This window comes from Anoplopoma fimbria, chromosome 3, assembly GCF_027596085.1.
Source record: "Anoplopoma fimbria isolate UVic2021 breed Golden Eagle Sablefish chromosome 3, Afim_UVic_2022, whole genome shotgun sequence".
NCBI lineage: Eukaryota > Metazoa > Chordata > Actinopteri > Perciformes > Anoplopomatidae > Anoplopoma > Anoplopoma fimbria.
The window spans coordinates 15,197,279-15,224,606 of NC_072451.1; the positions used below are offsets into that span (position 1 = coordinate 15,197,279).

The window sequence follows — 27,328 nt, forward strand, 5'->3', positions numbered from 1 at the left end:
TGTTGGGAGCCCTATGCGCACACGGTTGCTAGATGTATGCTTGTATTTAAATAAGTGCCAAACTGTTTCATGAGACTGTTTGATTTGTACTAGACAATTCTCACCCACCTTCCTCATTCTCTCCTTTCCCTGTGTGTTAATTCCCCCACTTCCCCGCCCTTAGCTGTAAGTAAATTCTAGTACAGGAGAATCAGGATGAAAAGATGGCAACCCTGCTGTTACCAACGGGTCCTGATGGCTTGCGGCGGTTCACTCGCGAGTCCTTGGCTGCGCTGGAGCAGCGGATTGCGCAGGAGCAGGCCAAGAACGCCAAGGTTTGCCACGAGTCTCACAGGAACGCAGAGCCACCCAAACCCAGGCTCGACGTGGAGGCAGGCAAGCAGCTGCCGCGCATCTTCGGTGACATCCCTACAGAACTTATTGGGGTGCCACTGGAGGACATTGATCCGTTTTACTACAAGAACAAGAGGGTGAGAGCTTCTGTGTGTGTTTGTGTGTATGTTTGTTGGCTGTGTGGGGTAAATGGTGGTGGTCGTGTTTATGTTATCTACAACACAACTGGTCTTGAAAATGTCAGAAAATAGTGAAAAATGTCCAAAATTTCTCGACTCACTATCTGTGAATATATTTGACAAATAAAAGTAGAAATCCAATCTTTCAACATCCCAAACACAAAGCAGAAAGGCCTTCATTTCTGTTTTACTTTTTTCAAATCTAGCCAATTTACTGTATAGGCTTTGTGAGGAGGTCAGTCACATTTTACACCATTTCAACAGATGAAAAAAGGAACATGGGCCAAACATTTCAAAGTCACAACAACAGCTTTAAGTCCACATCATTGAAGGTGTTGTATAAGCAAATCAACATCTTCTGTTCACACGGGCTGTTAAAAGGTCACTTACTCACATGCTTCCATCTGAAGTGATGGGGGATGAAATCCACAGCCTTAATTCTGTGCAAAAATATGTTTCAAAGTGTAGCTGTAGCTGTATTATGAGGCTTCAGTGGTCTGAGGGAACCATATGAAGGTCTTCCAATGTTACAGTCCCTGTTTGCCCTGACTGTTTCCTTACTAAATAATGCAGAGAGATAAGTAACACTAAAAGGAAATTTGGTGCTAAAAAGACTGTAATTTTGGAGGAGACCACTTTTGTTTGACTAACTCAGACAGTTGAAGACTCATAGTACCTTCAACTAAACTTTGTAATACATTTTTGTGCAGAACAAGGACTTTAGATTTTTTTCCCCGATCAGTTACATCGGGCACCACGAAGGGATCTCTTAATGGCCAGTATGAACAGGAGGAAACGAGTCAGCAAAAACAGTTTTAATGTACATGGGCACCTAACTAAGACTGACTTGAAATATTGTGAACTCATTCTTTAACACCACGACTGAATGATCGTTTCCTACAAACACCTTGTTCTAAACACATTCAACATTTCTAAGATTCTGAATCAGTGAATAATCACTGCCATGCATCTCAAAAGAATTGTTAAAGGTCGGAAAAACTAGCGATTGATGATTAATCATTGGTGTTTAATATTGTCAGTGATGCAACTATTTTTCTCGTACACGTTAAATTATCAACAAAGCTCTCATCTGGACTTGTGCACATGATATGTTAGTGATCCTCCTGATCAGCCGTGGTCCTCACTGAATTCAGAGACTAGAGCGACTGCGTCTTTTGTGGACGCATAAATAAGATTAGCAAGTTTTATACGCAGAGTTAGTAGATCAGGCTGTCGCCCGGTAATGGGCCGCTTATGGGGAGATGAGAAAGGCCGTGGCAGTCATTCTCAGGGTCTCTTTGTTTTGGCATGTGATCGGGGCTGGTTGGGAGGATTATCCAAAGACGGAGAAATATTTAAATAAATGCCACATCTGTTAGGCAACGGTTCTGCCGTGCTTTGGAGTCGCCTCCATTATCTCTACTGGCCACGCTGGCTGCGTGTATGTGCACTTGCAGCTTTCTTGGAGGCAGAAGTGCTAAAGGTGGAAGCTAGCACTGATGGTGGAGTAAACGGGGCAGCTATATTATCATGTGGTGCAGGGTAAAAAAAACAGCAGAATTGCGTTTCTCTGCAGAACTGGAGTGTAGGAGCCTGTACATGATTGGAAAATCTGTTTGGGAGATGTATTTACAATCTGTTGACTTGTTACCATTTGTTTTGCTCACAGAATTTAAGCAATGATGATGATTTTGAAAATTTGATTTTTCTAACTGCTGATTTCTGTTTTCTTTCTGTTTTCTTTGCAGACTTTTATAGTACTTAACAAAGGGAAGGTCATCTTCAGATTCAGTGCCACATCTGCAATTTACATATTTAGTCCATTTCACTTCATCAGATCAATCGCCATAAAAATTTTAGTCCATTCATATCCTTTTTTTGGTTACCCAGAGCCTGTGTCTCGTCCTGCCACGGACATGTAAAAAAATCATTACTGTTATATTGGGCGGGTCAAGGAATTTTCTGTCAGACAATTTTACTCGTCACTTTGAATTGGTTTGATATTAATGACATTTGTGATAAAGTACTGGTGGTTGAACGCCCTTATTGGCTTAAAAAAGATAGAGGTAATAGAAGTGAAATGAGGATTTATTAATAGTTAGTAATCAGGATTAGGTGATGAGTGACAAATCGGCTTTGTTTTTACACTCCAAAAAGTGCTTCACTTCAAAGTAAAAGTGTCAATCTCTCTTAAGATAACATGAAGACTGCTGAGAACAAACCACTGTAAAAAGTTTCAACCAAAATTATAATTTTATGCTGTTAAAAGGGATTCCACTTCTTGCATCTCATACTGGCAGATAAGCCAATTTTCTAATATTTACTGATTTCCCCCTGAAGGTTTCTATCAGATTTTTCCATAGTCCCATTTTTGAAACAGCTTTGTAATGGTCCTCTTTGGCATTGCAAAATAAATCCCCTGATATCCCTCTTTTAATCTCTGAAACGAAATAAGAGCAAGGAGATTTCACATCATGTGACGGCTGCCTATTAGTTCTCAGATAGCCGATACGTACTTTACATCTCCTCTATGTTATTGATGACAAATCATCTATTGATCAAGTCATATATTAAATAACATATATTAACTGTTATTGATTGTTAAAACACAAGTGCAACTGACAACATGCTCTGAACTGCATTTGATTCATATTTTTTGTATGTAATATAATGTATTTTAGATCATTACGATTACTGAAAGAAACTAGTTACTCTTTAGACAATTATGACTTTTTTAATGATTTGACTGTGATAGATTTTATCTTAATTTCCGCAGCTGATTTATTCATCCATAAGGGAGAATATACAGCTCCCCTGATTAAATGTTTAATGGAATTTACTTACATTTTCCATAATCTGCATTTACTGTAGTTCTAATACCGTTGTCACACACATCGGCGGTTTATCCTCATGGCTATTTTATAGGATTATAAGAAACATTGTGTGATACATTGCTGGCCTTTCACAAAAAGCATATTTGACTGTAAGTTAACATTTCCCAGTACACTTTCCTTAACCTCTATTCCACATTGTTCAGCTTGTTCATTATGTTCACTATTCTGACTAACTGTTTCTTCATGGCCATGTCTGATCCGGCACCATGGACAAAGTACCTGGAGTAAGTACAGACACAGTGCTTGAGCTCAAACTATGTGTTTTGGAAAGAATTTGAAAACGTGATTCATGTTTTCTAATGTGGAGCTTTGTTGGGATTTGTTGTTTTGTCAGTGATAATTGAGGAATCATGACATGTAAGTATATGATGCATGTGGTATTTACTGCTGTCAGGACGCAGGGCAGAGCATGTTAAAAGAAAGCATGTGGTGTTGAATGAAACTTAAGTCACTTAAAAGTGTTTAGAAATATTGAGATGTGCATGAATTGAAAGATGTGGCCAAGTTGTCGTCATCAACTTTTAGCATGCAGCATGCTAACGTTATTTTCATTGATTTAATTAGTTCATTTACTTTTGCAGCTTTAGACGTTCATTTTTAATAGAAAAGACAGGCAGTTTACTTTGTTGCTGGGAGTTAGATGAGGATATAAACTTTACTCTTTTATACAACCGGTAAAATATGAAGCTACAGCGAGTAGCTGATTAACTAGCTCAACCTTAGCTTGGCTCTATTCAAAAGGTAAAAAAAATCTGAATTCTTGCGGTTGCCAGGTAACCAACGGAGACTTACGGAACTTACTGTTCCCAGCCAAGAATGGGATCTGCATTAAACCCTGAATGTTTTTTGTTTTTTTCTTTCTTTATGTGTGAGCTTTAGACCTTTTGGTATGAAGACTTTGTTCGAACAGAGTCAAGCTAACTGTTTCCCCTTTTCCAGTACCAAACAAAGTACCAAACAAATTCGAATGTCCCTGAACTGACCTCTGGAAAGTCTTCACCATGTCCATGGACTTACATTATTTTGCATAATGTTTGCATTTATAAACATTGTACTGACTTTAAACTGCAATAATATATGTGTTTAGGCATGCTATTTCATATATGGCACACAATCTGTCAGTGACATCATTCCTCCATATTTTGAGTTACTATAACTTAAATGATCTGCTGCATTCAAAGAATTTGAATAAAATTAACTCATTCATTTATTTTATTTTTCATGCTTTGCCTTTCAGTCCTTGTTGTTAATGATTGTGGTTTACTTATATGCTCAAATGCATTTTGAACTGTAAATCTGAAACAACACTAGTTTCAGAGCTTAATGCATTTACTTCTCCCTCAATGAATATTTTTCAGATATACGTTCACTGGCATTTACACTTTCGAGTCGGCGATAAAGATATTAGCAAGAGGATTCTGTATAATGCCGTTCACGTTCTTGAGAGATCCATGGAACTGGCTGGACTTCAGCGTCATTGTCATGGCGTAAGTAATGTTTCATTCATACTGGCAATCAATCTCACCTGACATTCACTATAAATTAATAGTGGCTTGGCCTACATTGTGCACGTCTAATTAAAAAGTTCCACCTTAATTCATAGTTCACAATCTGTCTTGTGGGGCAGTTTTTGTGCCTGAAAATAAAAAAGCAATTTTTCCGTAACGCCAAAGTGACTGTCAGTAATTCCTCAGCCATCCTGAGTAGTGATTTGAAACACCATGACAATAAGCCTGTTGTCGAGGTCATAGATCTGTGGGCCATGACTCACTTCCCATGATGCAGGTGGCAGATTAGACAGGTGACTGCTCGATGAATTGGTGCAGCATTGTCTGGGACCAATCATCCTGATGGAACACTGGCTTTGTTTGAAAACAGCGAGACAAAATCCCTTTAACAGTGCATTAACACACCGGAAGCTGTCATCACCTTCAGCGATTATTTAGTTTTTGATTAATTATGGTTCAGTCATCTGTCATTTCCTCTCAGAGGTATGCATGTAAAAGGAGTTGCTTGAACCTGCAGAGAATAATTACTCGACTGCAGCTCTAAGGAAAGTCTTTCAGCTGGTTGTTTTGGTTTTTCAGACAGTAACTTTACTCCTTTAGTTCACTCTGACAGCTCTCCTTTTGTTTTTGGATATTCTCAGTCTCAAACCCTGTACAGTACTTCCCTATCACAAAACAGCAGAAAGACAAAGTTAGTCACTAGCTGGTTAACAAAGTGGAGCATTGAGAACCTAAAGAGCCAGACATTTCCTCAGGACTTGGTGGAGACCAATACATAATAGTTGGACAGAAACTTCGAATGAATGCTAATTTTGCCCCTAATACGCTGGATGGCAACTGTTTTCTAACACGTTAGCTACATCAACTTATATGTCAGTGTTGAACTTTTTTTGTTAATGTTTATACAGTTGTTCAGTCTAAATCTAAATGAATTTAAAGAATGAGTGAATGAAACCAATTTTCTAAGTCACTAACAAGACACTCATAATGTAATTTAATTGAAATGTAACTATAAAGCCATGATCTACAACCCATAAAGTATGTCTGAAAATTAATTATTATCCCCAGTTACCAGACATCTCACCAGATCTGTGTATCAAATTCCAGATATGTGACAGAATTTGTAGACCTTGGAAACGTCTCAGCGTTAAGAACCTTCAGAGTACTACGAGCACTGAAAACCATCTCAGTCATCCCAGGTAAGATGACCACGACACATCAACAGAAAACCTAATGTGTCCCTGTGTTACCGTAACAAATTATATACTGTCTCATCTACTCCGTCAAGGTCTGAAGACCATTGTCGGTGCGTTGATCCAGTCTGTGAGGAAGCTGGCAGACGTTATGATCCTGACCGTCTTCTGCCTCAGCGTGTTCGCCCTCATCGGCCTGCAGCTCTTCATGGGCCTGCTGCGGCAAAAGTGCATCCGCAGCCTTTCGCACTGCGTCAACTCCTCCTTCAGCCCCAACGCATCCTTCATCTGTAACAACAGAACCTGGAGCTCCAGGGCGGACTTCCTCACCAGCGAAGGTAAGCCAAACAATAAAAGACATAGATATTTACATGAAATTAATACTGACCCATTAGCATCAGCATTTAGTCAGGTTAGACATGAAATAAAGTTGTCTCTTCAACTTCTTTTCCCCCTTTTCCTTAGATAATTTTTACAAAGTTGAAGGAGCAAAGGATGCCTTAATATGCGGATATGGAAGTGATGCAGGGTAAGTGAGTGTTTGTCCAGCTTACTGCTTGTTAATCATCTGCAGGCTATTACATAATAGAAATATTTAGCCTCTAATGGCTTTTGATCCCATGCATGTCATGTGTATAATTAGACACAGTAGCTCGAGCATCAGACTGCCGCAAACAGTTTTCGCAGAACCAAAAAAGACAGATATGACAACAGATGACGTGCTCAGGCTTCACATTTAAATCTGTGATTTATAGGCGTAATGTATGGAGGAATGATCCCGTCAGAGGGAGGGGTGTAGCGTGAGAGAGGCTGTAGACAAGACGACATGTGGTGTGGATAATCACCCCGGCTCCACTGGAACCCTTTACAGAGAAACATGGAGTTGCCAGCTGGAGAGAGGGGGGTCTTTGGAGATTTCATCATCTCAAAAGCTCTATGACATGATTAGGTCAACCGGAGCAGACCGGATCACTTCGGATAAATATTCTGTTATTGTTAGGATATACTGTACTGAAGTCTTCAAGTAGCACCTGAGTTTGTGTCTTTGTGATGGAGCAGAGACATCTTGGATTCAGTTTCTAACATTAGAATAAATGTAGTCATACATAGATGACATTTTATCTGTGTACTTTGTTCCCAATCAAAGGCACAGTGTGAAACCTTCCAAATATTGCTACTCAGCCTACGCACTGAATAATCCCATAAATCCAAATGCTTTTGAAACAAGCACAACAGGATGACTCAGATTCTGCCCATGCCAGGCCCAGTTCAAGGGTTATAGTGAACTAAATACCCATCTGTGTGAATGTGAAATCCTGCAGCTTCAACAAATGGCTTCCATTAGGTGCTCTTGTTAATGATACAAGATAAAGGATGATGGCAAATAACAAAAAATGGTGATGATATTAAGCTTAATGTGGGAAGTTTAGGGAAAAAAAGGTCTTGTTTTAAATTCTTATTAAAACTCTTAAGTTCCATATCTTTGTAGATCAACAGCACCCCTAAACAATTCATTGTACACCCATTTTACAGTGTGACATGTGAACAGGCACATCATTGTTTTTCCCCCATTTGCTCAGATAACAATAACGGCTATATTTGTTTGACTTTTTGAAGAAAAATATAAGTAAACCGAATAGTTTTAAAACCAAAAGAGCAAAATAGTATTGGTAAACACAGAGATACAGGTATAATAATACATTCATTAAATACCAAAAGTTAACATACTTAGCTATTTTCTTCAATTATTTATTTTTCAAGTTTCAATTATTTATTTTTCAAGTTAATATATATATATATATATATATATATATATATATATATATATATATATATATATATATGTATATATATGATTTCATGCATTTATCTTGGATAGACATTTTTGTTGGCATCGGAGTGCGGCCAACCCTTTAGTTCTAATCTCACTCTGTAACCTCTCCTCCAAAAACACAGGAGCTTAATCTCCCAAGAAGTAAAATCTGATTCAGTAATTTGTGTTCAAATCGGAGCGAAAAGAGGATACATTTGAGGGCATTCAGAGGGATATGACGTCACTAAACTTCCATAAATAGTAGGTCAGTATGATCAGAATAGCACCAATATGACCTATCCAGCTGTTCCACATTTTACCTACAAATTACTGCATGTGGACTGTTTTAGATTTGTTGCCTATTATTTGTGATTCGGACTGTGATTCTGTTGTAATCTTTAAAAAAAAAAGGTTTTAAAGGCTTTTTTTGGACAAAAAGAGAAATGGGGGAATCGTTCCCTTTGTGGGCTGCACAGTGGTGTAGTGGTTAGCACTGTTGCCTCACAGCAAGAGGGGCCTGGGTTCAATTCCCGGGCCAAACAACCTTCTGTGTGGAGTTTGCATGTTCTCCTTGTGTCAGCGTGGGTTCTCTCCGGGTTCTCCAGCTTCCTCCCACAGTCCAAAGACATGCAGCTAAGGTTCATTGAAGACTCTAAATTACCCGTAGGTGTGGGTGTGAGTGTGAGTGGTTGTCTGTCTCTATATGTCACCCCTGTGACCCTTAACTGGATAAGCAGGTTACGAGAATGAATGAATGTTCCCTTTGTCTCCCTTTAATTTTAACTTTGCTCTGTCGTCACCAAGAATATGGTATTAATTCCCTTTTTTATGTAATTGTGGTTAGTTTGATGTTAAATCAAAGACAGAAAGAAAAAAGCCTGTGACACACTTGCTAGGTTACAGGTTAAAGTAACCATAGGGTAGTTTATGTGTCTTTTGGAAAAAAGGATTGCCAGCCTTTTGACTCCTGTGACATTTTAGATGGAACTTTCTGAGGCTGGCTGTGGAGACGGGCAAGATATTAAGCAGGTCAGGACGGAGGACGTAAAACATAGAGGATGCTTAATCTTTTGAGTGTATTCCAACAAGTAATCCCTGAGTAGTTTTCCAAATTGAGGCTTTGGATACGTTATGATGACACACACATGCACACATGCACACACAGACACAAGTGAGCAGGCAAGTGCGCACACACACACAGACACACACACACTTTTAAATTATATTTTCAGCAAGTTTGTGATAAAAGATTTGCTTCAGAGGTCCAAGCTGTTTGTCATTGCGCCTACTATAGAGTTGAGGCGAAAGCTTATCCCCTCACATCTTAAAGCCACTATGCATCAAGGATTATGACTTTCAATTTTTGCCCTTGGCCGGTATGCCCTGGTGTGGGCATAGAAACCCACCACCCCAGCCCTGCCCACCATAGAGGGGAAACACTTTGCTGCGATTGACAGATGTTCCTCTATTGTTCTGTTGTTCTGTTACACAAACTGTAGGGAATTGATGGTACACTCTGAGGAGCGCTCGTTATAAATACTGTAAAAATGTAAGCAAAGAGCTTTCAAAAAGCGATTACACCCCGGGGACTCTGTTGCTTGGTGAAACAAAACAAGACTTTATGAAAGTTTAAAGGACTGCGCCGTACAATTTTTGCTCCTTAACTAGAAATCATTTATACCCAAAATTGTATGCTGATTATTTTCAAATGTAAGTAGCATACTCTTGAAACATACTTTAGTTGTGTAATCCATCACAGTGAACATTGAGTCTGCATTTTCAATGTTACGTTATAGTTATGATGTAATGCAGTCAAAACTTGTTCAATCTCTTTGCCCTTTAACTGCATTACAGTGCAAATACATCAATTTAAAAGTTTCAAGAGTCTGCTGACTGACTTTCATATCATTCAAATATGAATTAAAAGCAATGGTTGCCTTATTAATACATCCACAAATCTGAAAAAGAAATGAATACTTTACAGTCCTGAGTAATACACTGACGTCCAGAGTATAACTAATGAGTAAAAAGTAATACACTACAGGATCTGCTCAAAAAAAAGAAGAACAATGGTATGGCTACCTATTCTGGTCTGCCCTGTGTGTGTGGAGGCAGATCAGATCCCACAGCGAGTACATGTGGCGTATCAGTTCTCCTTGAGGAGTGCTAACTCTGGATTAACCCGTTCAAGAGTCAGTCTCCAGGGCAGTTACTATAGCAACCTCAGGGACACAGGCCTGACAGATGCCTTGTTTCACAAGTCTCACATTCATGCAGTTGTTTAAGTGACAGTTAATAAGATAAGCTGGAGAAATGCTAGTTTTTATTGAGAAAATTAAATCTAACAAGACATTATGAACAAATACAATACTGATTAAATTAGAAGTTTTTAATACTTTCAATATTATTTTGACTTAAAATGTGTTTTTGATCAAATTCAGACTGATGTCATACTTTCAATGCAACTATGTCTTTAATTGATTACATTAGAGTAAATATAGTTGAAGTAAATATAGTTTCCGTGGTTATTTTCATTATTGATTGATCTGCAGATTTCTTTCCAGATAAAAAATGTAAAGTGTTTCTATAAAATACCTGGCAGACAACATTCCATTTCATTGCATTTCCAATTTAGGAATAAGAAAAACAGCAAAATGTTTGACCATTTTGCTTGAAAATGACTGACAATAATTATCAGTTATGGAAATAGATGTTCATTAATATTCTTCAATTAATCAACTCATGATGTCATCTCTAAAAAAGACTTGAATGTGCCTTAGATGGATGATAAAGTAAACAAATCAGGAAAATAAAAAAATGTATCAAACTCACTAGCTATGTTGAAAAATCATGTAAATGTAGTCTTTATTTTACTTTAAAAAGATTACATTATTATTGCTACTTGTTACTTAGGAATGAATGTTAAAAAGGTATTCTTAGAAGGTTGGACATCAATCTAAAAAAACACATGTTATGCTTTGAAAAACGGTCAACAGTAATGTAATGTAATGTGTGGACTGAAATGTGCAAAAACACATTGATTAAAAGAGGGGAGCAGTGGGGAAGGACCAGCCTGACAGGAAGATGTCGCTGGTCTCACGCAGCCTCCTCTGTCCTCACTGCTGGACATTAGTGAGCAGTCCTGCTTAGCTGGCTGGTGGGTGAGATCTGCAGCTGTTCTCACAGCAGCGCTCTGCCGCCCAGCTGTTTCCCAGCCATTACGAAATTATTCTGCACTCAGATTGACATGGCAGTCCAGCTTGTTCTCAGCTGCTGGACTTAAATATTTGCTGTAATGCCACTATGCTGCCTGACAATGAAGATCAGAGATGAAGGCATGGAAACATTTTTTGAACTGCAATTTGATATCCATCTGGCTCAGCGTAATCCCTTTTGCTGCGATGCATTTTAGTGCTCCTGCCTGGAACGAACTTCAAGTGCCCTCTTCTTCTGAAATAATGCTGTTGATAGCAGCGCATGCACTTACTGACCCCATCCGCTTCTCTCCCCTGTGGAGTCAAAGGCCACCGGGCTACATGTACATAGATACTGGAGATGTTTTTAAATCTGGTTAAGCAGCCTGCACGCTACCACAGCTGGGTCTGCTCCAGCTGCCACCGATTTGATTGTGCACAGCCTTTTGTTTATTATTGTTGTCCCTTAAACATCCGTCTCCTGCTTTTCAACTGTTTGTTCATTACAGGAAGTGTCCAGATGGATTTGACTGCCTAAAACTAGGGAGGAATCCTAACTATGGATACACCAGTTTTGATACCTTCGGCTGGGCTTTTCTGGCCCTCTTCCGACTCATGACACAAGACTACTGGGAAAAACTGTTCCATCAGGTGCAATTTTTTAACCTACCAATATTCTGTGTTGGCTATGGTTAAATATATATATATATATATATATATATATATATATATATATATATATATATATTTTGATCCCCACATACATAGTAGAATACAACAGTTTTGCTCACTCAAATGTCAAATAATGATGATTATAGAAACATTGGGTAACACTCTCTATGACGCCCATGTCCATAATGCCATATAAACATAATGCGTTATAATCTGCTTATAACACTGTATTATTATAGATGTAATGTGATTGAGCCCTCAAATGTCAGCAAGAAATCATTGAGCAAAATGTGTACATAAGAATGCTGAAAATACGAAAATCACGACTAGAATTTTCCTTTAACATGTGATCTTGATTGTACTGACGTCATATCTGCTCCTTCAGACGCTGCGCTCTGCGGGGAAGACCTACATGGTTTTCTTTGTGCTGGTAATATTCCTGGGCTCCTTCTACCTGGTCAACCTCATCCTGGCTGTAGTGGCCATGGCCTATGAGGAGCAGAATCAGGCAACCATCGCTGAGGCCTGGCAGAAGGAGAGGGAGTTTCAGCTGGCTATGGAGCACCTTCGCAGAGAGCAAAGAGTATGTTCTACACCAACAGTCAGCAAGGATTTTCATATTCATTTGTGTACTTTCAATTTAAAATGATCTTCTGTAACGTAACTCCTTTCTGTGTGAAGTTGGCATCAAAAAGACAACAAGCACAGGATACAGACTCAGTGTTGTCCCCCGAGTTGTCTCCACTCTGTCTGAAGACAGGCAGCATACGCCGAAACAGCAGCAGAAGAAGAAGATCGCATCGGGCGTTGTCAGAGGAAACAGCAGAGGAAGCTGCTGAAGAGAAGTTTGACCCTCTGGATGAGCCGATGGTACATCATCCAACATTCACACTCTAAACCTTTGATGTTCTTACGAAAAGCCATAGGAACTAATGTGTCCTCTGTGTTTCTGTAGCCGTCTCTGTCTCCCCTTCCGGTCCACCCTCTGCTGGCCACGCTCTCCTCTCACCCCCTCAGCACCAGGAGAGGAAGCCAGGTCAGTGTCTTCAGCACTTTCCGGGCACGCAACAACTCAGAGGCTGACTTCGGTGACGATGAGCACAGCACTCATGGGGATGTCTTCAGGAGTCGCACCAGTTCAACGGCAACGCCCTGGAAGAGAAGGACGGGCAGTGTGCGGAGCCACTGTTCCCAGATCTTCACCCCCAGCCTCAACATCAATGGCCGGCTCAACATCTCCCTTGATCAGAATGGAGTCACCACTCTGGGCCTACACACCCCCACCTCCATGCCTGCTTACAGCACGGAGAGGGTCAGGGAAGACACGGTGAGTGACAGAAGACTGTGTGTAGTTAGAAAATCCTGCAAGAGTGAAAAAGATCTTAATTAAAAACTGAAAGGAGAAGAAAGCCTTGTATTTCATTTTGGGGTGTTTTCTGTCTACCAGAAGCCCACCAGTTTGGAGGACACAGTTCCCAGACTTTTCCTCCAGCCTTCGCCGACAGTGACCGAGCCCTCTCCAGTTCAAAGGAAAAGAGGGCTGAGCTCTGTCAGCTTCTTCAGCGATGCAATGGGAGGTGAGTCCTTTTGAGTAACTAAGGAATAGTTTGACATTTTACTTATTTGCTATTTTTGCTGATATTAGACGAGTAGGTCAATTCCGCTCTAAGTCTCTACGATTGAAGCTCTAATCAGAAGCTAATTAGCTTAGCTTAGCAAAAAGACTGGAAATGGGGGGAAACAGCTAGCCTGGCTCTGTCTTAAGGCAACAATATCCACCCTTTAAATCTAATGTTTAATATGTTAAATCCTGTTTATTTTATTGTAAAGTGTGAAATTGACCAGTTGTAGTTTTATGAGTTATGATGTACCAGACTTTTTCTTTGTTGGGTGCTTTAACTTCCTTGGGTTTTGTCATCACCATAACCCCACATAAAACAACAACTTATAACTGGGGTTTTTGTACTGTTTTAGCATGGATTCAATAGATTTACTGTGTTAATAAGTAAACTTCGATGGTAGGAGGATTTAATAACCTTTGGACAGAGCCATGCTAGCTGTTTGCCTAATTTTCCCGCCTTTTTACTAAACTACTGTTAGCTGTAGCATCATAGTTACCTTACTTTTTTTAAGGGGGGATTTACAGAAAGGCCTGCTGATGAATAGTTCACCTTGATGTCTCTTTGCAGAGCTAGAGGTGTCGAGGCAGAAGTGCCATCCCTGCTGGTACACATTCGCCAAGAAGTACCTTATATGGGACTCTTGCCCCTGGTGGCTGAGGTTGAAGGACTGGGTGAAGTTCATGGTGATGGATCCTTTCCTAGATCTGGGTATCACCATATGCATAGTGCTGAACACCCTCTTCATGGCCCTGGAGCACTATCCCATGACTGATGAGTTCAACACGATGCTTTCAGTGGGCAATCTGGTAAGGGGCTTTTAAAGATAGGAGTGTGCAGTTTCTCCTAAGTGCTGTTGGGTTGGCAGTGGAGAGGACTCAAAGCTTCGCTGGGCGAGAAGTAAATGGGAACATGATAGCATTCATTCAGATAATGTCTTTCTATATCAGACAGTTGGGTTTTTTATAGCCAGTGCTTTGCTGCACTCAAGGTCAAATAAGGCCGTGTTGATCCTTTGTCAAGCGTTCTGCTTTAGACTATTTTGCGATTATCCTTGGTAAGAGGGAGTATTTTTAGCAGGGAGTGGGATTGATTCCCCAATTTCTATTTTGCCGTCTCCCCCTACTGGTAAATAATAGACTGTGCTAGTGTCTTCAAGTTTGAAAACATACGTTAAAGAAGATAAATGGAAGTAATACTTTCTTATTTATTACCTTCACTGCTTATGTTCTGGTCTGATTATCAACCGGATAATTTGTCAACTTTTCAGTCTGCTGTTCGATGCTCGGCCAAAAGTGTACGGTGGGATAATCAGAGCATTTTTTTGCTGAGAACCACTGCCTGCAGCTGGAAATAAAGTTGATGAGAGCGGTTAGACTGAACCACACAGTACTGTATCTCTTTGGGCCATAAAACCAAAACTATGAGCTAAAAGACAGTAAAACGCAAACTGAGGTGGTAGTTATCTGACACCTTTCATGTTGCTCATAATCCATTTGACCCATGCAGCTTTAAGTAATATTCTGCTTGAAAAGGATATTTTTTGTACTTTTTCCACCTCTTACTGTTTTTTTTACTGTCCCTCTTTATCTGTTCTAGGTTTTCACAGGAATCTTTACAGCTGAGATGGTGCTGAAGCTGATCGCCATGGACCCCTACTACTACTTCCAACAGGGCTGGAACATCTTTGACGGCATCATTGTTTGTCTCAGTCTGATGGAGTTGGGTCTTTCCAATGTAGAGGGGCTGTCGGTCCTGCGATCTTTCAGACTGGTAACAGAAATCTTCAACTCTATTTTCCTTTCTATTATTGTATAGTTCATAAATTGAACAAATCAAAGGTGATTGACAAAGGATTTAATTCTTCGGTTGAGAGCATTTTATATTTCAACATCAAACTAAATGCAGCATAATTCGTTTTCTCCACTTTGTTCTCCTCATCAGTTACGAGTCTTCAAGCTGGCAAAATCCTGGCCCACTCTCAACACTCTCATCAAGATCATCGGCAACTCTGTGGGCGCCCTGGGAAACCTGACGCTGGTGCTGGCCATCATCGTGTTCATCTTCGCTGTGGTGGGCATGCAACTGTTTGGCAAGAACTACCAGGACTGTGTGTGTAAGATCTCCATCGACTGTCAGCTGCCTCGCTGGCACATGAAGGACTTCTTCCACTCCTTCCTGATCGTGTTCCGGGTGCTGTGTGGGGAATGGATAGAGACCATGTGGGATTGTATGGAAGTGGCCGGACAGCCCCTTTGTATCCTGGTGTTTATGTTGGTCATGGTTATTGGGAACTTGGTGGTGAGTATTTTATTTTTATACGTTTTAAAAGTCTTTTTCCAACAAATCCCATGACCAAAACCAAAATTGATTTGTGACGATTCACTATTATTACATAAATTCTCACAATAAACCCAAGAAGGTAATCTACAAAATAAATCACAAAAATAAGTCTCATCTTGCACTAACAAGTATTGACTGTAGACCTTCATTATTGTCTAAAAATGATTAAACACACATCAGTGAGCTAATCTGTTGCACTGGGTGATATGTTCAGTCATTAAGATGAACATGGGCATTTCAGTTTATCTTGAGTCGATACTAAAATAGAATACTTAGTCCATGCACATATACTTTAACAGTTTATGATAACAGGAAGTCTACTTAGAGAGAAATTCAGTTGCACGTCAACACAACCAGCTGTAATCCAAATGGTGATGTCATGAGTAATCAGGGATTACGTTATTGCACCAATGAGGGTTGGTGATTCAATATTACGAAGATGGGACATCCTCAAACAGTTGTTGGTGCTTTGTCACTATATATTTTGCCAACTCAGATATCTGTGTAGCAACAAAGGTTTGTTTATTTTTCCTTGAACATGCATTACCCACTGAGAAAGTCCTTGTCTCGCACCGTCATGCTAACCGTCTTGCAGATAAGCATTAGCAGGCTGCAAGACATATGTCTGGGGCGAAATATAAACCAAAGTAAGATATGTATTATCTGCTCATGCTGTCGTGCAAACTGCAGCCTCAACAGACCATCTCTACGCTAGGAGCCCCATGTCCAACGGGGCAGAATGTTTTATCCACTGCTAATGAACTAAGCCTTATGGGAGAAACTGTGACCTAAGTACTGTACAAAGGATCAGCCAAGGCCACAGAGTGTTCTCGCTGTCGTTCCAGCCTTTGTAGCAGGTATTGAGTTTCACACAGGATGCAACATGGCGTATACATCATAGAATGCGGATGGTTCTGTAAAAAAGTAGTTAATCTGTATGGCAGCTCTGTTTGTACACAACTGGTGTCTCTGTCCCCAAGCAAGTACCGTATTTTCCGCACTATAGGGCGCACTGGATTATAAGGCGCACTGTCAATGAATGGTCTATTTTTGATCTTTTTTCATATATAAGGCGCACCGGACTATAAGGCGCATTAAGCGAAACAAAACAGTCAGTCAGTCAAACTTCCTCCACTTCCGTACCATTGATTCATTAATGTTGAATTATCTCGCAGCTGCTCTATTCCCATGTTCTACTGCGTGAATGATAGCCTTGAGTTTGAAGTCCGCGTCGTAAGCGTGTCTCTTGACAGGTGCCATGTTGGGTCCTTATACACACACACTGTTATTATGGTGAAGCACAGTATGTATTACTCCGCGACGCTCCTGACTACGGTAGCCGTAATGCTGCTGCGGTGCGGCTTTGTAGTTTACCAAAGTCGTACTAAAACATTTTGACAGAGCGCCGTGTACCACACAAAATCGCTTCGAGGTCAGTAAGCACAACCAGAATTAATCCATATATAAAGCGCTCCAGATTATAAGGCGCACTGTCGCTTTTTGAGAAAATTAAAGGCTTTTAAGTGCGCCTTATAGTGCGGAAAATACGGTATATGTATATATTTGTTGGTCCGCCCATATGGTGATTTGTTGTCCAGCTGTGTCCTAAGCCAACGTTAATGAGAACAGGAAAATCCCGGAAGCACAGGCAGCCAGCAGTTGCAGTGTTATTTCATGAACAGTGTATTGTTCATGATTCTTGAAATCAAAACAAAAACATTGTAGTGTTGCAGTCTGTTTCTGCATTTTATCAGCCTAAGGGAATACAATCTAGTTTAACCTTATTATTATTATCATAAAGTTTTGCCCTGATCCATTTTGAGAATTTATTTTTATTCTTTTTCTACTAAGGGTATGTGGACTGACCCTAACATAAATTACCAACAGATACTGTAGGTGTTATGGAAGTCCAAACAAGAGAGAAATGTGCTACCAGTTACTGGATTTTCCATCTCACGCTAAACACAAATTAGAAAAGTATTATACACTGCAATATGAGCACCGTGGTGCAGATGACCAGCTCAGTTCTGTCGCATAATTGTTTTAAAAACCCTGTCAGGCTTTTAAAAAAATGGAGCAAGGCTTTGAGTGTGGTGGACCTGTTGGATATGGTTCCAACACCTGTTCCCAGCATGCCCTCTGTTCCCTCTGCCATTAAATGCTAGTGTGTTCCACATTTAATCTTGCGCTCTGAAAGTTTTTTACATTTTTGGTTAGCTCCAAAATATATTTTACCTGGGTTATGGCTGATACTGTTTTTCATGCAAATCTATAGATGCTGCTATTTAATCTAAAATATACATAAATGCACAATACGTTGTTTTGTATTTCCTGACAATATATACTGCAACAAAATATCAAACAATTCTTCAAACTGAGTCAGAATCGTACAGTAGAACTGTTGTTCTATAGTATGATTATCAACCGGATAATTTGTCAAAATCTGAGAAGTTTGGAGGGTAGTGTTCTTTTTTATGCCCTTTCCTAAACCGAAAACACATGAGTGGATGTAAGAAAGGGATTAAACAGTGTGTTAATCTGCTCCAACTCAAGCTACAAAAGTTAGTGTGCCGTTTATCTAGCAGGTTATCCTAGAATGAAGAACATTTTAACAACATTTTTTTGCCTGCGCACCTTGAGCAAATTTCTTCAAGTTTGGCACAAATGTCCACCTGGACTCATGAACTGGACAATCTGGTTAGACTTTGGTGCTCAATGGTCACTGAACTCACAAAACACCTTGACTGAATAATTAATGTGCATATTATGACAATTTCAAGGGATAACATCCTGGACAGACATGGATTTAACTTCTAATTGACTGGTTGGCGAAGTCATACAACCACAAAGTGGTAATTCTCGTCAATAAACTTTTTGCCTGGGACATGTAGCTTTAGTATAATGTCAGTTATGTAGCCATCATGTCAACATTTAAGACCATTGCCAGGACTTAAAAACATTACAAAGTCAGCAGTAGATAGAGTTTTCAACCAACTCACATTTGTAGTTTTACCGATAAATTCATCTAGCGCTGGTCGGTTTTTCAGCCAACAAAACCCATGTTTATCGGCTAGATATGAAGAGCCTGTTTTCATTCATTTGTGTGTAAAAGACATGTTTAAAAAATAACTAAGAATTTGAGTGCTAAAGCTGCCATGAAAATTTCTGTAAACTGCCTTTTGTGCCTTGGTAAAATGCAAAGCTTGACAGGAGAAGCAACAGTAACTAAGGCGTGATCTTTGCCCAGACAACAGGGTCACTGAATGTGTCTGTTTCCAGCAATTGTAAAACAAAATAAACTGCTATGTGCTCTGTTTCACCACTCACCTTATTTCAGTGATTCTGAAAGGGCAGAAAGAGTATTTGAAGCTATGTTGAATATTTAAAGGTTCAGGCTTGTCAAATGGTCACTCGCAAAATCACATGTTTTCTCGACCTCCAGCACCATTTATCATCTTAATCAGTTCACACCTTCTGACTCTTTAAATACTCAACATAGCTTCAAATACTTATTCTGCCCTTTTCAGAAGTACTGACATAAGATCAGTGGTGAAACGACTTAAAGAGCACATAGCAGTTTATCGTGTTTTACAATTGCTGGATACAGACACCATCAGTGACCCTGTTGCCTGGGCAAAGATCACGACGGTGTTTCTTATTGAGTTTAATGGACAGAAACCTCCACTGCACATGAATTGAGGGAAAGCTGTTTATCTAAAGGGATTATCCAGGATGCTTAGGGACGATAAGGCCGGAGGGCATTCATCACTAATCATCTGCTCATTCTCCCCATCTCTGACTGGCTCAGTGGCTAAAGATGATCCTTACCAACTGTGCACATCACATATGCACACAGGCAGTACACACACACACACACACACACACACACACACACACACACACACACACACACACACACACACACACACACACACACACACAAACACACACGCTACTGTGCAGAGATGTGCTTGATGCTGCTGCTCTCTAAGCTAGTAGACAGATTACTTGGGAGTTGGATGCTTGGAAACTTGAGTTCAGTGTGACTGAAAGCAGCCATTTGCGCCTGAGCATATCTGTGTAGAATATCCTCCTGAATTTACAATGCAGGATTTGCCAGTGTTGACAAAATATGTAAGAGGTCATGTCATGCACGAGGTGCACTTATCGTTTAGCTTACAAGATAAAAGATAAATGTTGATACAAGCACAATGTCAACACAGCAATATTCAGTTTAAATGGCTATAAAATTATAACATTGTTTTGATATTTCTCCAAACCAAATGTAAAGTGACATATCATCTATCTGTCGACAGGTGTTGAATCTTTTTCTGGCCCTGCTGCTCAGCTCCTTCAGCTCCGACAACCTCTCTGCTCCAGACGAGGACGGCGATTTGAACAACATCCAGATCGCCATCGCCCGCATCAATTCCGGCGTCTCCTGGCTCACCACGTGCATCATCGACCTCTTCAACCACAGCTTGAAGCGTCGGAAGAAGAAGACCAATCAGGCCACCAAGCTGGTTGGGAATCACATAGAAAGCAATGGTGGGATTTTTGGACGCTACGGCGAGAAGTACATAATACCAGAGGGGGACAGCTACATGACGAACCCCAATTTGACGGTCATTGTTCCCATTGCACCGGGAGAGTCGGATGTGGAGTTTCTGGAGGAGGAGGAGGTTTCTGAGTCTTCAGAGGATGAAGACAACAAACCGGTGAGCTATTACACCGGACCTGAACCCTCATGGTATTATCTACCAAATACATATCTACCCAAATTGTTTTGTGCAAAACATTATCAACTATACTGATCAGCTACATTGGCTGTTACTTCCCTATTTTCGGTGAAGCCAAAAGCAATTTTTTCATAAAAAAACCTTTGTTAAAGAAAGAAGAATCCAAGTTAATTTCACCTCTTTATTGTCTATTATCCTTGTGTTTGACATGGGTTTCTGTAGAGTTGAGAATCAAAATGAACAATGGCTAGGGTGGTTTTAATTTCAATATTGTTTGCAAATTTAAGCAAATGAAAATATAGCTAGCAGGGTTACATTTCTCACATTTTTTGAAATACGTTACACCAAACATTAGGGCTAGCGCTCTATTTTATGGGACTGTAATTTACCAATAATTTACCAGGAAGTTTCATGAAAATATTTATGTAAAATATATTGGTATTTATTGTAGGCAAAATTGGCTTTTTCTTGAAAGAACAGCTCTAAGTAAAAATTAATTTATTATTCTTTTTTTATTGTGAAGTTTTTTCTTCATATATGTTAAGTTGAATGAAAGGTAGTTCTGCATATATAAATGATGGAGATCCTGGAAACAGCAGGACATTATTTTAGTGTTAGGTTGTTCACTGGCTCTGTACCCAAGAAAGTTCTTTCAAAGGATGTATCTATAAGTTTTTTTTTACTCTTAGTTTTAGGTGAATAAACATCTACCAAGTAGCAAAATCTAAACAGTTTTCATATATCCAATTCTGATTTGTTGGTTCAGGGCACATAACTGTTAATCTGTCAAGCAGACTAGGTAAATGTAACATCATGCAGCGAACATCTGTGCCAAACTATTTCTTGTGTAGTAAGTTTTGCTATCAGCATTAGGATACACTTATGTTACACTGTCTTTTGTGTATATATGTGAAGGCTGTGACTCAAAACATTGCAGAGGACAGGAGGGAAACCAACCAACAGTGTCATGATTGCAATTAATTTCTCTTATTTTGGACTTTTTATGTATTGGCTCAGTGCTGATTGACATGTGTGTTCTCATGTTCCTAAATCGTGTATGGGTTTCAATTTATATATATATATATATATATATATATATATATATATATATATATATATATATATATTCTGTAAATCTTTTAATCTGGAAAGCACTCTGTGCTTAATCTTAAAAGTGCTGTATGAATTAAATTATTATTATTACACATATATTTTCTCAACAAAATTATCAGTAAAACAATGACCTGGATGGGAAGGAACTTGTATTGTTTCACTTGAATCCTTTCATGGATTTATGTCAGGGTGACTACAAAATGTGAAGTTTAAATGCTTTTTTATGGCTCCCTGTTTCTTCCTCTGGCCTCATTCGCCCTTCCTATTGCTCCTGCATTCCTCTGTCTCTAAGTGTCCTGTGGGTCGGGGGGTTTGTTGAGGTGGAGGGTGTGTTGCTCCAGTCCTGTCCTGTCCTCTCTGGCAGGCAGACAGCAGCTGGCCAGATGTGGAGCCAGGCCCTGCAGAGCAGATTAAAGTGACACAGCTGAACAGAGCGGGCTGCAGTCTGGCGCTCTCTTTTCCTATTTCCCTGCCGTGCTCTGCTCCGCACAACACCAGAATTATGCATGATGGAAAATGGAAATGATAAATAAAAAACTAGCCTTCCATCAGCTTAAATGGGCATCAGCAACTGCTCAGCCGTATAGGAAACATTTCACAAGTGTAGAGATTTTCATACACACTAAAATGGCTAGATTGTGTTTATTAAGAAGTTAGACATGAATAAAGTGTTACTCAACACATTTTTAAGTAGATCGCTTTAAAGAACAAAAAGCAATTAACCTATGTGTGCATGTATGACAACTGTATACAGTACATGTGGCACTAGTTTTCTTAAAATGCCATCAGTGCACATTCTCTCTGCTCATTCTTCGAGCACTAAGACTGGTAATGCTGGTAATCTGGTCGCCAGGTCCTGCGGATGCTCTTTAATGCTGGATTAGACTTCGTACCAGTTTAAAGGATTGAAGCTGCACCTCTGTCCTATAAATGGTGTTAAATATGTTGCTATTACAACACACGGAAATCTCATCAAAACTGAATAAAGGCTCAGAGGAGATTTAAAGGCAAAGCGGTACATATAGGTGAGCTAGCTCTGATGGGATGAATCCATGCTGAACACGGGGCAGAAAAATGCTGCCACGCTGCTCTGTTTGGTTTGAAACTTATAAGCATATTGCACACATTGCCACACCCCCAACCAGTGATGTCACAGCAGGTGTTTAGCCTTCGACAGCTGATGGAAAACAACTGCAATATCCGTCCGCCTGTATTCTGTGCTATACATGTGAATGACAACTTCACACACTGTTTGATGAAGAATATAAGTGAGAAATGAGTTGGTAACAGTGAGACTTCTCACCCCTCAGGAGCTGATCAGCCTATCAGAGGGCAGCACGGTGGATCTGAGGAAGCCTGGAGAAGAGATGGACAACTTGTCAGAGATGGCTGAGGAGAGTATGGAGCCGGAGGAATGCTTCCCAGAATGTAAGAATTGAGAATTTAGAGTTGTAACCATGAAAAACGATTATTCAAAGTTTTGCAGCAATCATTTCATATGTTATAAGTTGTTTGTATAGCATAATTCCTTCATGACTGCACTGGTTTGTTTTTGCCTTTCCGCTCAGTCTGCATGAGGCACTGTCAGTGCTGTGAAATCGATACGAGCCGTGGTCTGGGCCAGGCCTGGTGGAGGCTGAGGAAGACCTGCTACCAGATTGTGGAACATAGCTGGTTTGAGACTTTCATCATCTTCATGATCCTGCTCAGCAGTGGGGCTCTGGTACGGCTAATTTATTTACTATAACACCATTTTCTTTAGTGGATCAAAAGCAATTTAAAAAAAACATTTAATCTCTATTTTTTAGTCCTTGTAGGTTTGTTATTATTGTTTGTACCTGTTATTGTTTTTAATAATGAAATCAGTCAAATTGTCCTTTTCCCATCATGCCATGAACACGGCATCGGTTTTAATGCTGCACAGCTGTCTTGAATGCTTTTATTTTGAAGTACTAGCTGCAGGAATAGTTGGGTTTGCATTAGCGGTGACATAACACAGCTCTGATAAAACTGTAGGAGAGTGAGCAGTAAACAGTGAACTTGATTACATGTATGCATAGCTTCCAAATTCAGAGTGTGAATGGCAGACTACGCCACTAACAGTGAAAGATTTATAGAGAGGGTCTATAGAGATTACTGAATATAGAATCAAAATAATAGGCTGCATGTCATAGGACACTCATAGAAGTTTGAGTGTGAATCTGCTTTATTCACTTCAGTGTCTGATCCCAGTTCTGTTTAGTGCCTGATTGCAGTTTAATATTACTCATGGTACTGAAGCTTAATGGCTGAAGCTTAACGATAATGTTTAATGACAATTTTAAAGTTTCTTTCAAACTGTTACGCAAAATTCTTTATTTATAACAACTAGTTTCCTTCTGATAACCTTAAAGTTAAACTGAAATTAAGTTGTTTTCGTATGTTAAACAGTAGTGGTGTGGTGTGAGGTGATGTTGTTGTGTTTCCTCACACCTCTGTCTCCTGTGCAGGCATTTGAAGACATCTACATCGAGAAGAGAAAAGTGGTGAAGGTGGTGTTGGAGTATGCCGACAAGGTCTTCTCCTACATCTTTGTGCTGGAGATGTTCCTCAAGTGGATTGCGTACGGCTTCAAGAAGTATTTCACCAACTACTGGTGCTGGCTCGACTTTCTGATCGTGGACGTAAGCGAACATTTTAAGTGTTTTTGTTGCACCACATGAAAGGACACAGTCAGGTGTCGAGAACTGAGGTTGAAAGTTTAACCCCTCTCGTTGTAGCTAAACATTGCTTCTCATGTTTGTGGGATTTACAGCTTGGTGAGTGTCACATTATTTACAGGAAAGCACTTGACCATCCATGTATGCTTTACACCAACCGACTGCCTTCATGACTTATATTGTGCGTCAAATGCGAAACAACTTTATAAATCCCTCCAATAGCTCATCCTATTTAAAACAAACTCCACGCAACTGTTTTTAAGACCTGAGTCAATTAAATAGAAACATACAGTTAAATCGCACACCAAATAGTTGTAACGTTGTAAAAAGTTTTACATTTTGCCAGACAAATTTTAAAAAGTGCTCGAGTGATCGGAGTTATGTTACGCTACATTTAAACTGTTGGGTAAAATGGATGTGGCTCTGTAGTGGTCATCCAAAGTCTTCCTCTGATTTCACCTGCTGTTACACAGATTGCCACAGACCGCTCTATTGTTAGGGTAAGTTGTAGTTAGCAGGTCCCAGGTGAGTATGGGCTCTGGGATTGGAAACGTGCATCTGCCTCACAAATGCTTCTGTGTTTCTTCACTCGTAAGTGCTTTCTGTTGTGATATCAAAAGCCACCGTCTTGTTTCCAAACAAATGCACTTCTTATGAAATGACCTTAAAAATACGGGGCTGTTACTCAGCACTCATTCTTTGAATCAGTTACTTCGGGACCTTGGCTTTTATATCAAAAACAAATGCAGTGTCATTTACTCTCAAGGTTTATCTACAGAAGATGTATTTTAAATATTATATTATAATACATTATAGCATATTAAACCTATGAAATGTTGCTTAACAGACATTTGAGTCAATTTAGAAATGCACCGATGGAGCTTATGTCTAAACTGTTGTGTCTAATTCATGTGCTGAATGTTATTTGTTATGTCTGTTTCGAAGAAAAGACAAATCTTTTTGATAATTGCAACTACCAACCTTTTGTTTCTTTCTATGAAAACTACTTTTTTCTTTTAAAGCGTTTTTGTTTTTTTCCGTCTTTACTTTCTTGGAGCCAAAGACTTCTATTTTCCCCGAGAGTAAATTTTGAGAATCTTCTTTAGATATATTGGACAAACACATGTGTAAATAGACTTTTATAAAGAAATTCAGAGCATTGGGACCTTAATAGTCCTAAATTATTTTTAATGAACTTCAATTGGATGAAAATTGGGAAACAAATTTGGCAGAGATATATTTCAATTCTTTATAAAACTCACTCTATTTGATATATATACATATTTGATATGCATATATAGCTGAGTATGCATTCATGGACACTATTTGTCCTTTTGTGCATACTTGTCTGTGTTTTGTCATCATCAATCATGACATGAATTTCTTTCATTTACATCATGCCATTTTCATTCATAGCTGTCATCCACGGGTCATTCAACAGCGGAATACCATTAAGTCCTGTCCGTTTTGGATGTAGAATAGAGTGGAAGTCTAAATTTGCTAAAAGATCAACCAACAACCAAACCAAATCTAAACCTCAAAAATGTAGTAATAGTGTTCCTAACTGTGGAATGTCCCAAAATACACAAAAACTCTAAAATATAAGGCTCTTCTAATGTTTTAAAATTGTATCATAATTATTTCTTCAAAAGTAATATAATTGCTATGAATATATATGCAGTTCCTCAACTAATATGTTGATAAGACTATGTATGTGATTTTGCTTTTCACAATGTTTTTGTTCTTTCGCTTGTATTATAAAAAAGAAAAGATTAATCCATGTTTTGACTCTCACAGCATACTCGTCTTTCTCTACTCCATATAGGTGTCCTTGATAAGCCTGGTAGCAAATTCTCTGGGATACTCCGACTTTGCTGCGATCAAGTCCCTGAGGACTCTGCGGGCTTTGAGACCTCTCAGAGCTCTGTCCAGATTTGAGGGCATGCGGGTGAGAACTAGATTCGCATTAAAGGTTTTGAGTGAAATGTCCTAACCAAACACCTTAGTTTACAAACAAAGCAGTGCAAAACCAATGAAATTCCCATTCAACTCAGCGATACTTTGTGTTTGCATTGTTAGCATGCAGACGTTAGCATTTAGCTCAAAGCATGGCAAGTACAGGGCTGCTGGCATGGCTGTAGACTCTTTTTCTTGATTAGTCAGAGCTATTAATCTTACAGGTGTGCTGATTTTCAAAGCATACAGGCATATTTCCACATAATTAGATTCACCCTTTAATTATAGAAGATTTCTTTAGGGTGTTTGAGAGAAGTACTTATACAAACATGCGTTGATGTTTAAAACATCTGTTGCCTGATTGGTTAAAAGTTTAAACTGCATAACTAAATTATTATAAAAAAATAAATAAACGGATATGTTGTCTGTATCTTGTACTTTTCTTATTTTAATTATGATTTTTTTTTCTATTTTACAAATGTCTCTTGATTGTTGCAGTACTTTCTGTGAGCTTTTATTTTCTCTTACTATGCACAAAACAGGCAATGTATGTAAAGACCTACTTGGCAATACATTCTGATTAGTTAGTCAACTATCGGATCATTAGCCGAATAAAGAATGTGGGCAGTGATTCAGAGATGTGTCATCAGAACAATGGACGACCTCGTTGCTTTGAGACTAACCTGTATCTGACCTGTTGCTCATCAGGTGGTCGTGAACGCTCTCATAGGAGCCATCCCTTCCATCATGAATGTGCTGCTTGTGTGCCTCATCTTCTGGCTCATCTTCAGCATCATGGGGGTCAACCTGTTCGCTGGCAAGTTTGGGAAGTGCGTGAACAGAACCGGCTTCATCCACAGTGTCTCCCTAGTCAACAATAAGTCAGAGTGCCTCTCTATGAATGACACCCAGTTCTACTGGACAAAAGTCAAGGTCAACTTCGACAACGTGGGACTTGGCTACCTTTCCCTTCTGCAAGTGGTGAGTGCTTTTTGGTTTTTTTTTGCTGTGCTGTTTGGAAGGTGTCAAATCTGTCAAACACGCTTTCATTTTATGGAATCATGTTTTTCTTA

At 39.5% G+C, this 27,328-nt stretch overlaps 1 protein-coding gene across 1 annotated transcript in view; it reads left to right on the plus strand.

The window, feature by feature from the left end:
- Positions 1–203: 203 nt before the first annotated feature.
- Positions 204–27,328, plus strand: part of LOC129088827 (sodium channel protein type 4 subunit alpha B-like) — a 30,485-nt gene continuing 3,360 nt past the window's right edge. The window contains exons 1-21 of the mRNA XM_054596060.1: positions 204–470; positions 2,261–2,379; positions 3,541–3,630; positions 4,765–4,893; positions 6,022–6,113; positions 6,203–6,445; positions 6,573–6,636; positions 11,624–11,765; positions 12,172–12,369; positions 12,468–12,656; positions 12,742–13,113; positions 13,234–13,363; positions 13,976–14,214; positions 15,005–15,178; positions 15,350–15,706; positions 20,065–20,466; positions 22,911–23,028; positions 23,169–23,323; positions 24,090–24,263; positions 26,125–26,247; positions 26,964–27,236. Coding sequence (XP_054452035.1) covers positions 204–470; positions 2,261–2,379; positions 3,541–3,630; positions 4,765–4,893; positions 6,022–6,113; positions 6,203–6,445; positions 6,573–6,636; positions 11,624–11,765; positions 12,172–12,369; positions 12,468–12,656; positions 12,742–13,113; positions 13,234–13,363; positions 13,976–14,214; positions 15,005–15,178; positions 15,350–15,706; positions 20,065–20,466; positions 22,911–23,028; positions 23,169–23,323; positions 24,090–24,263; positions 26,125–26,247; positions 26,964–27,236 — 4,050 coding nt within the window. The remainder of the gene's footprint in view (positions 471–2,260; positions 2,380–3,540; positions 3,631–4,764; positions 4,894–6,021; positions 6,114–6,202; positions 6,446–6,572; positions 6,637–11,623; positions 11,766–12,171; positions 12,370–12,467; positions 12,657–12,741; positions 13,114–13,233; positions 13,364–13,975; positions 14,215–15,004; positions 15,179–15,349; positions 15,707–20,064; positions 20,467–22,910; positions 23,029–23,168; positions 23,324–24,089; positions 24,264–26,124; positions 26,248–26,963; positions 27,237–27,328) is intronic.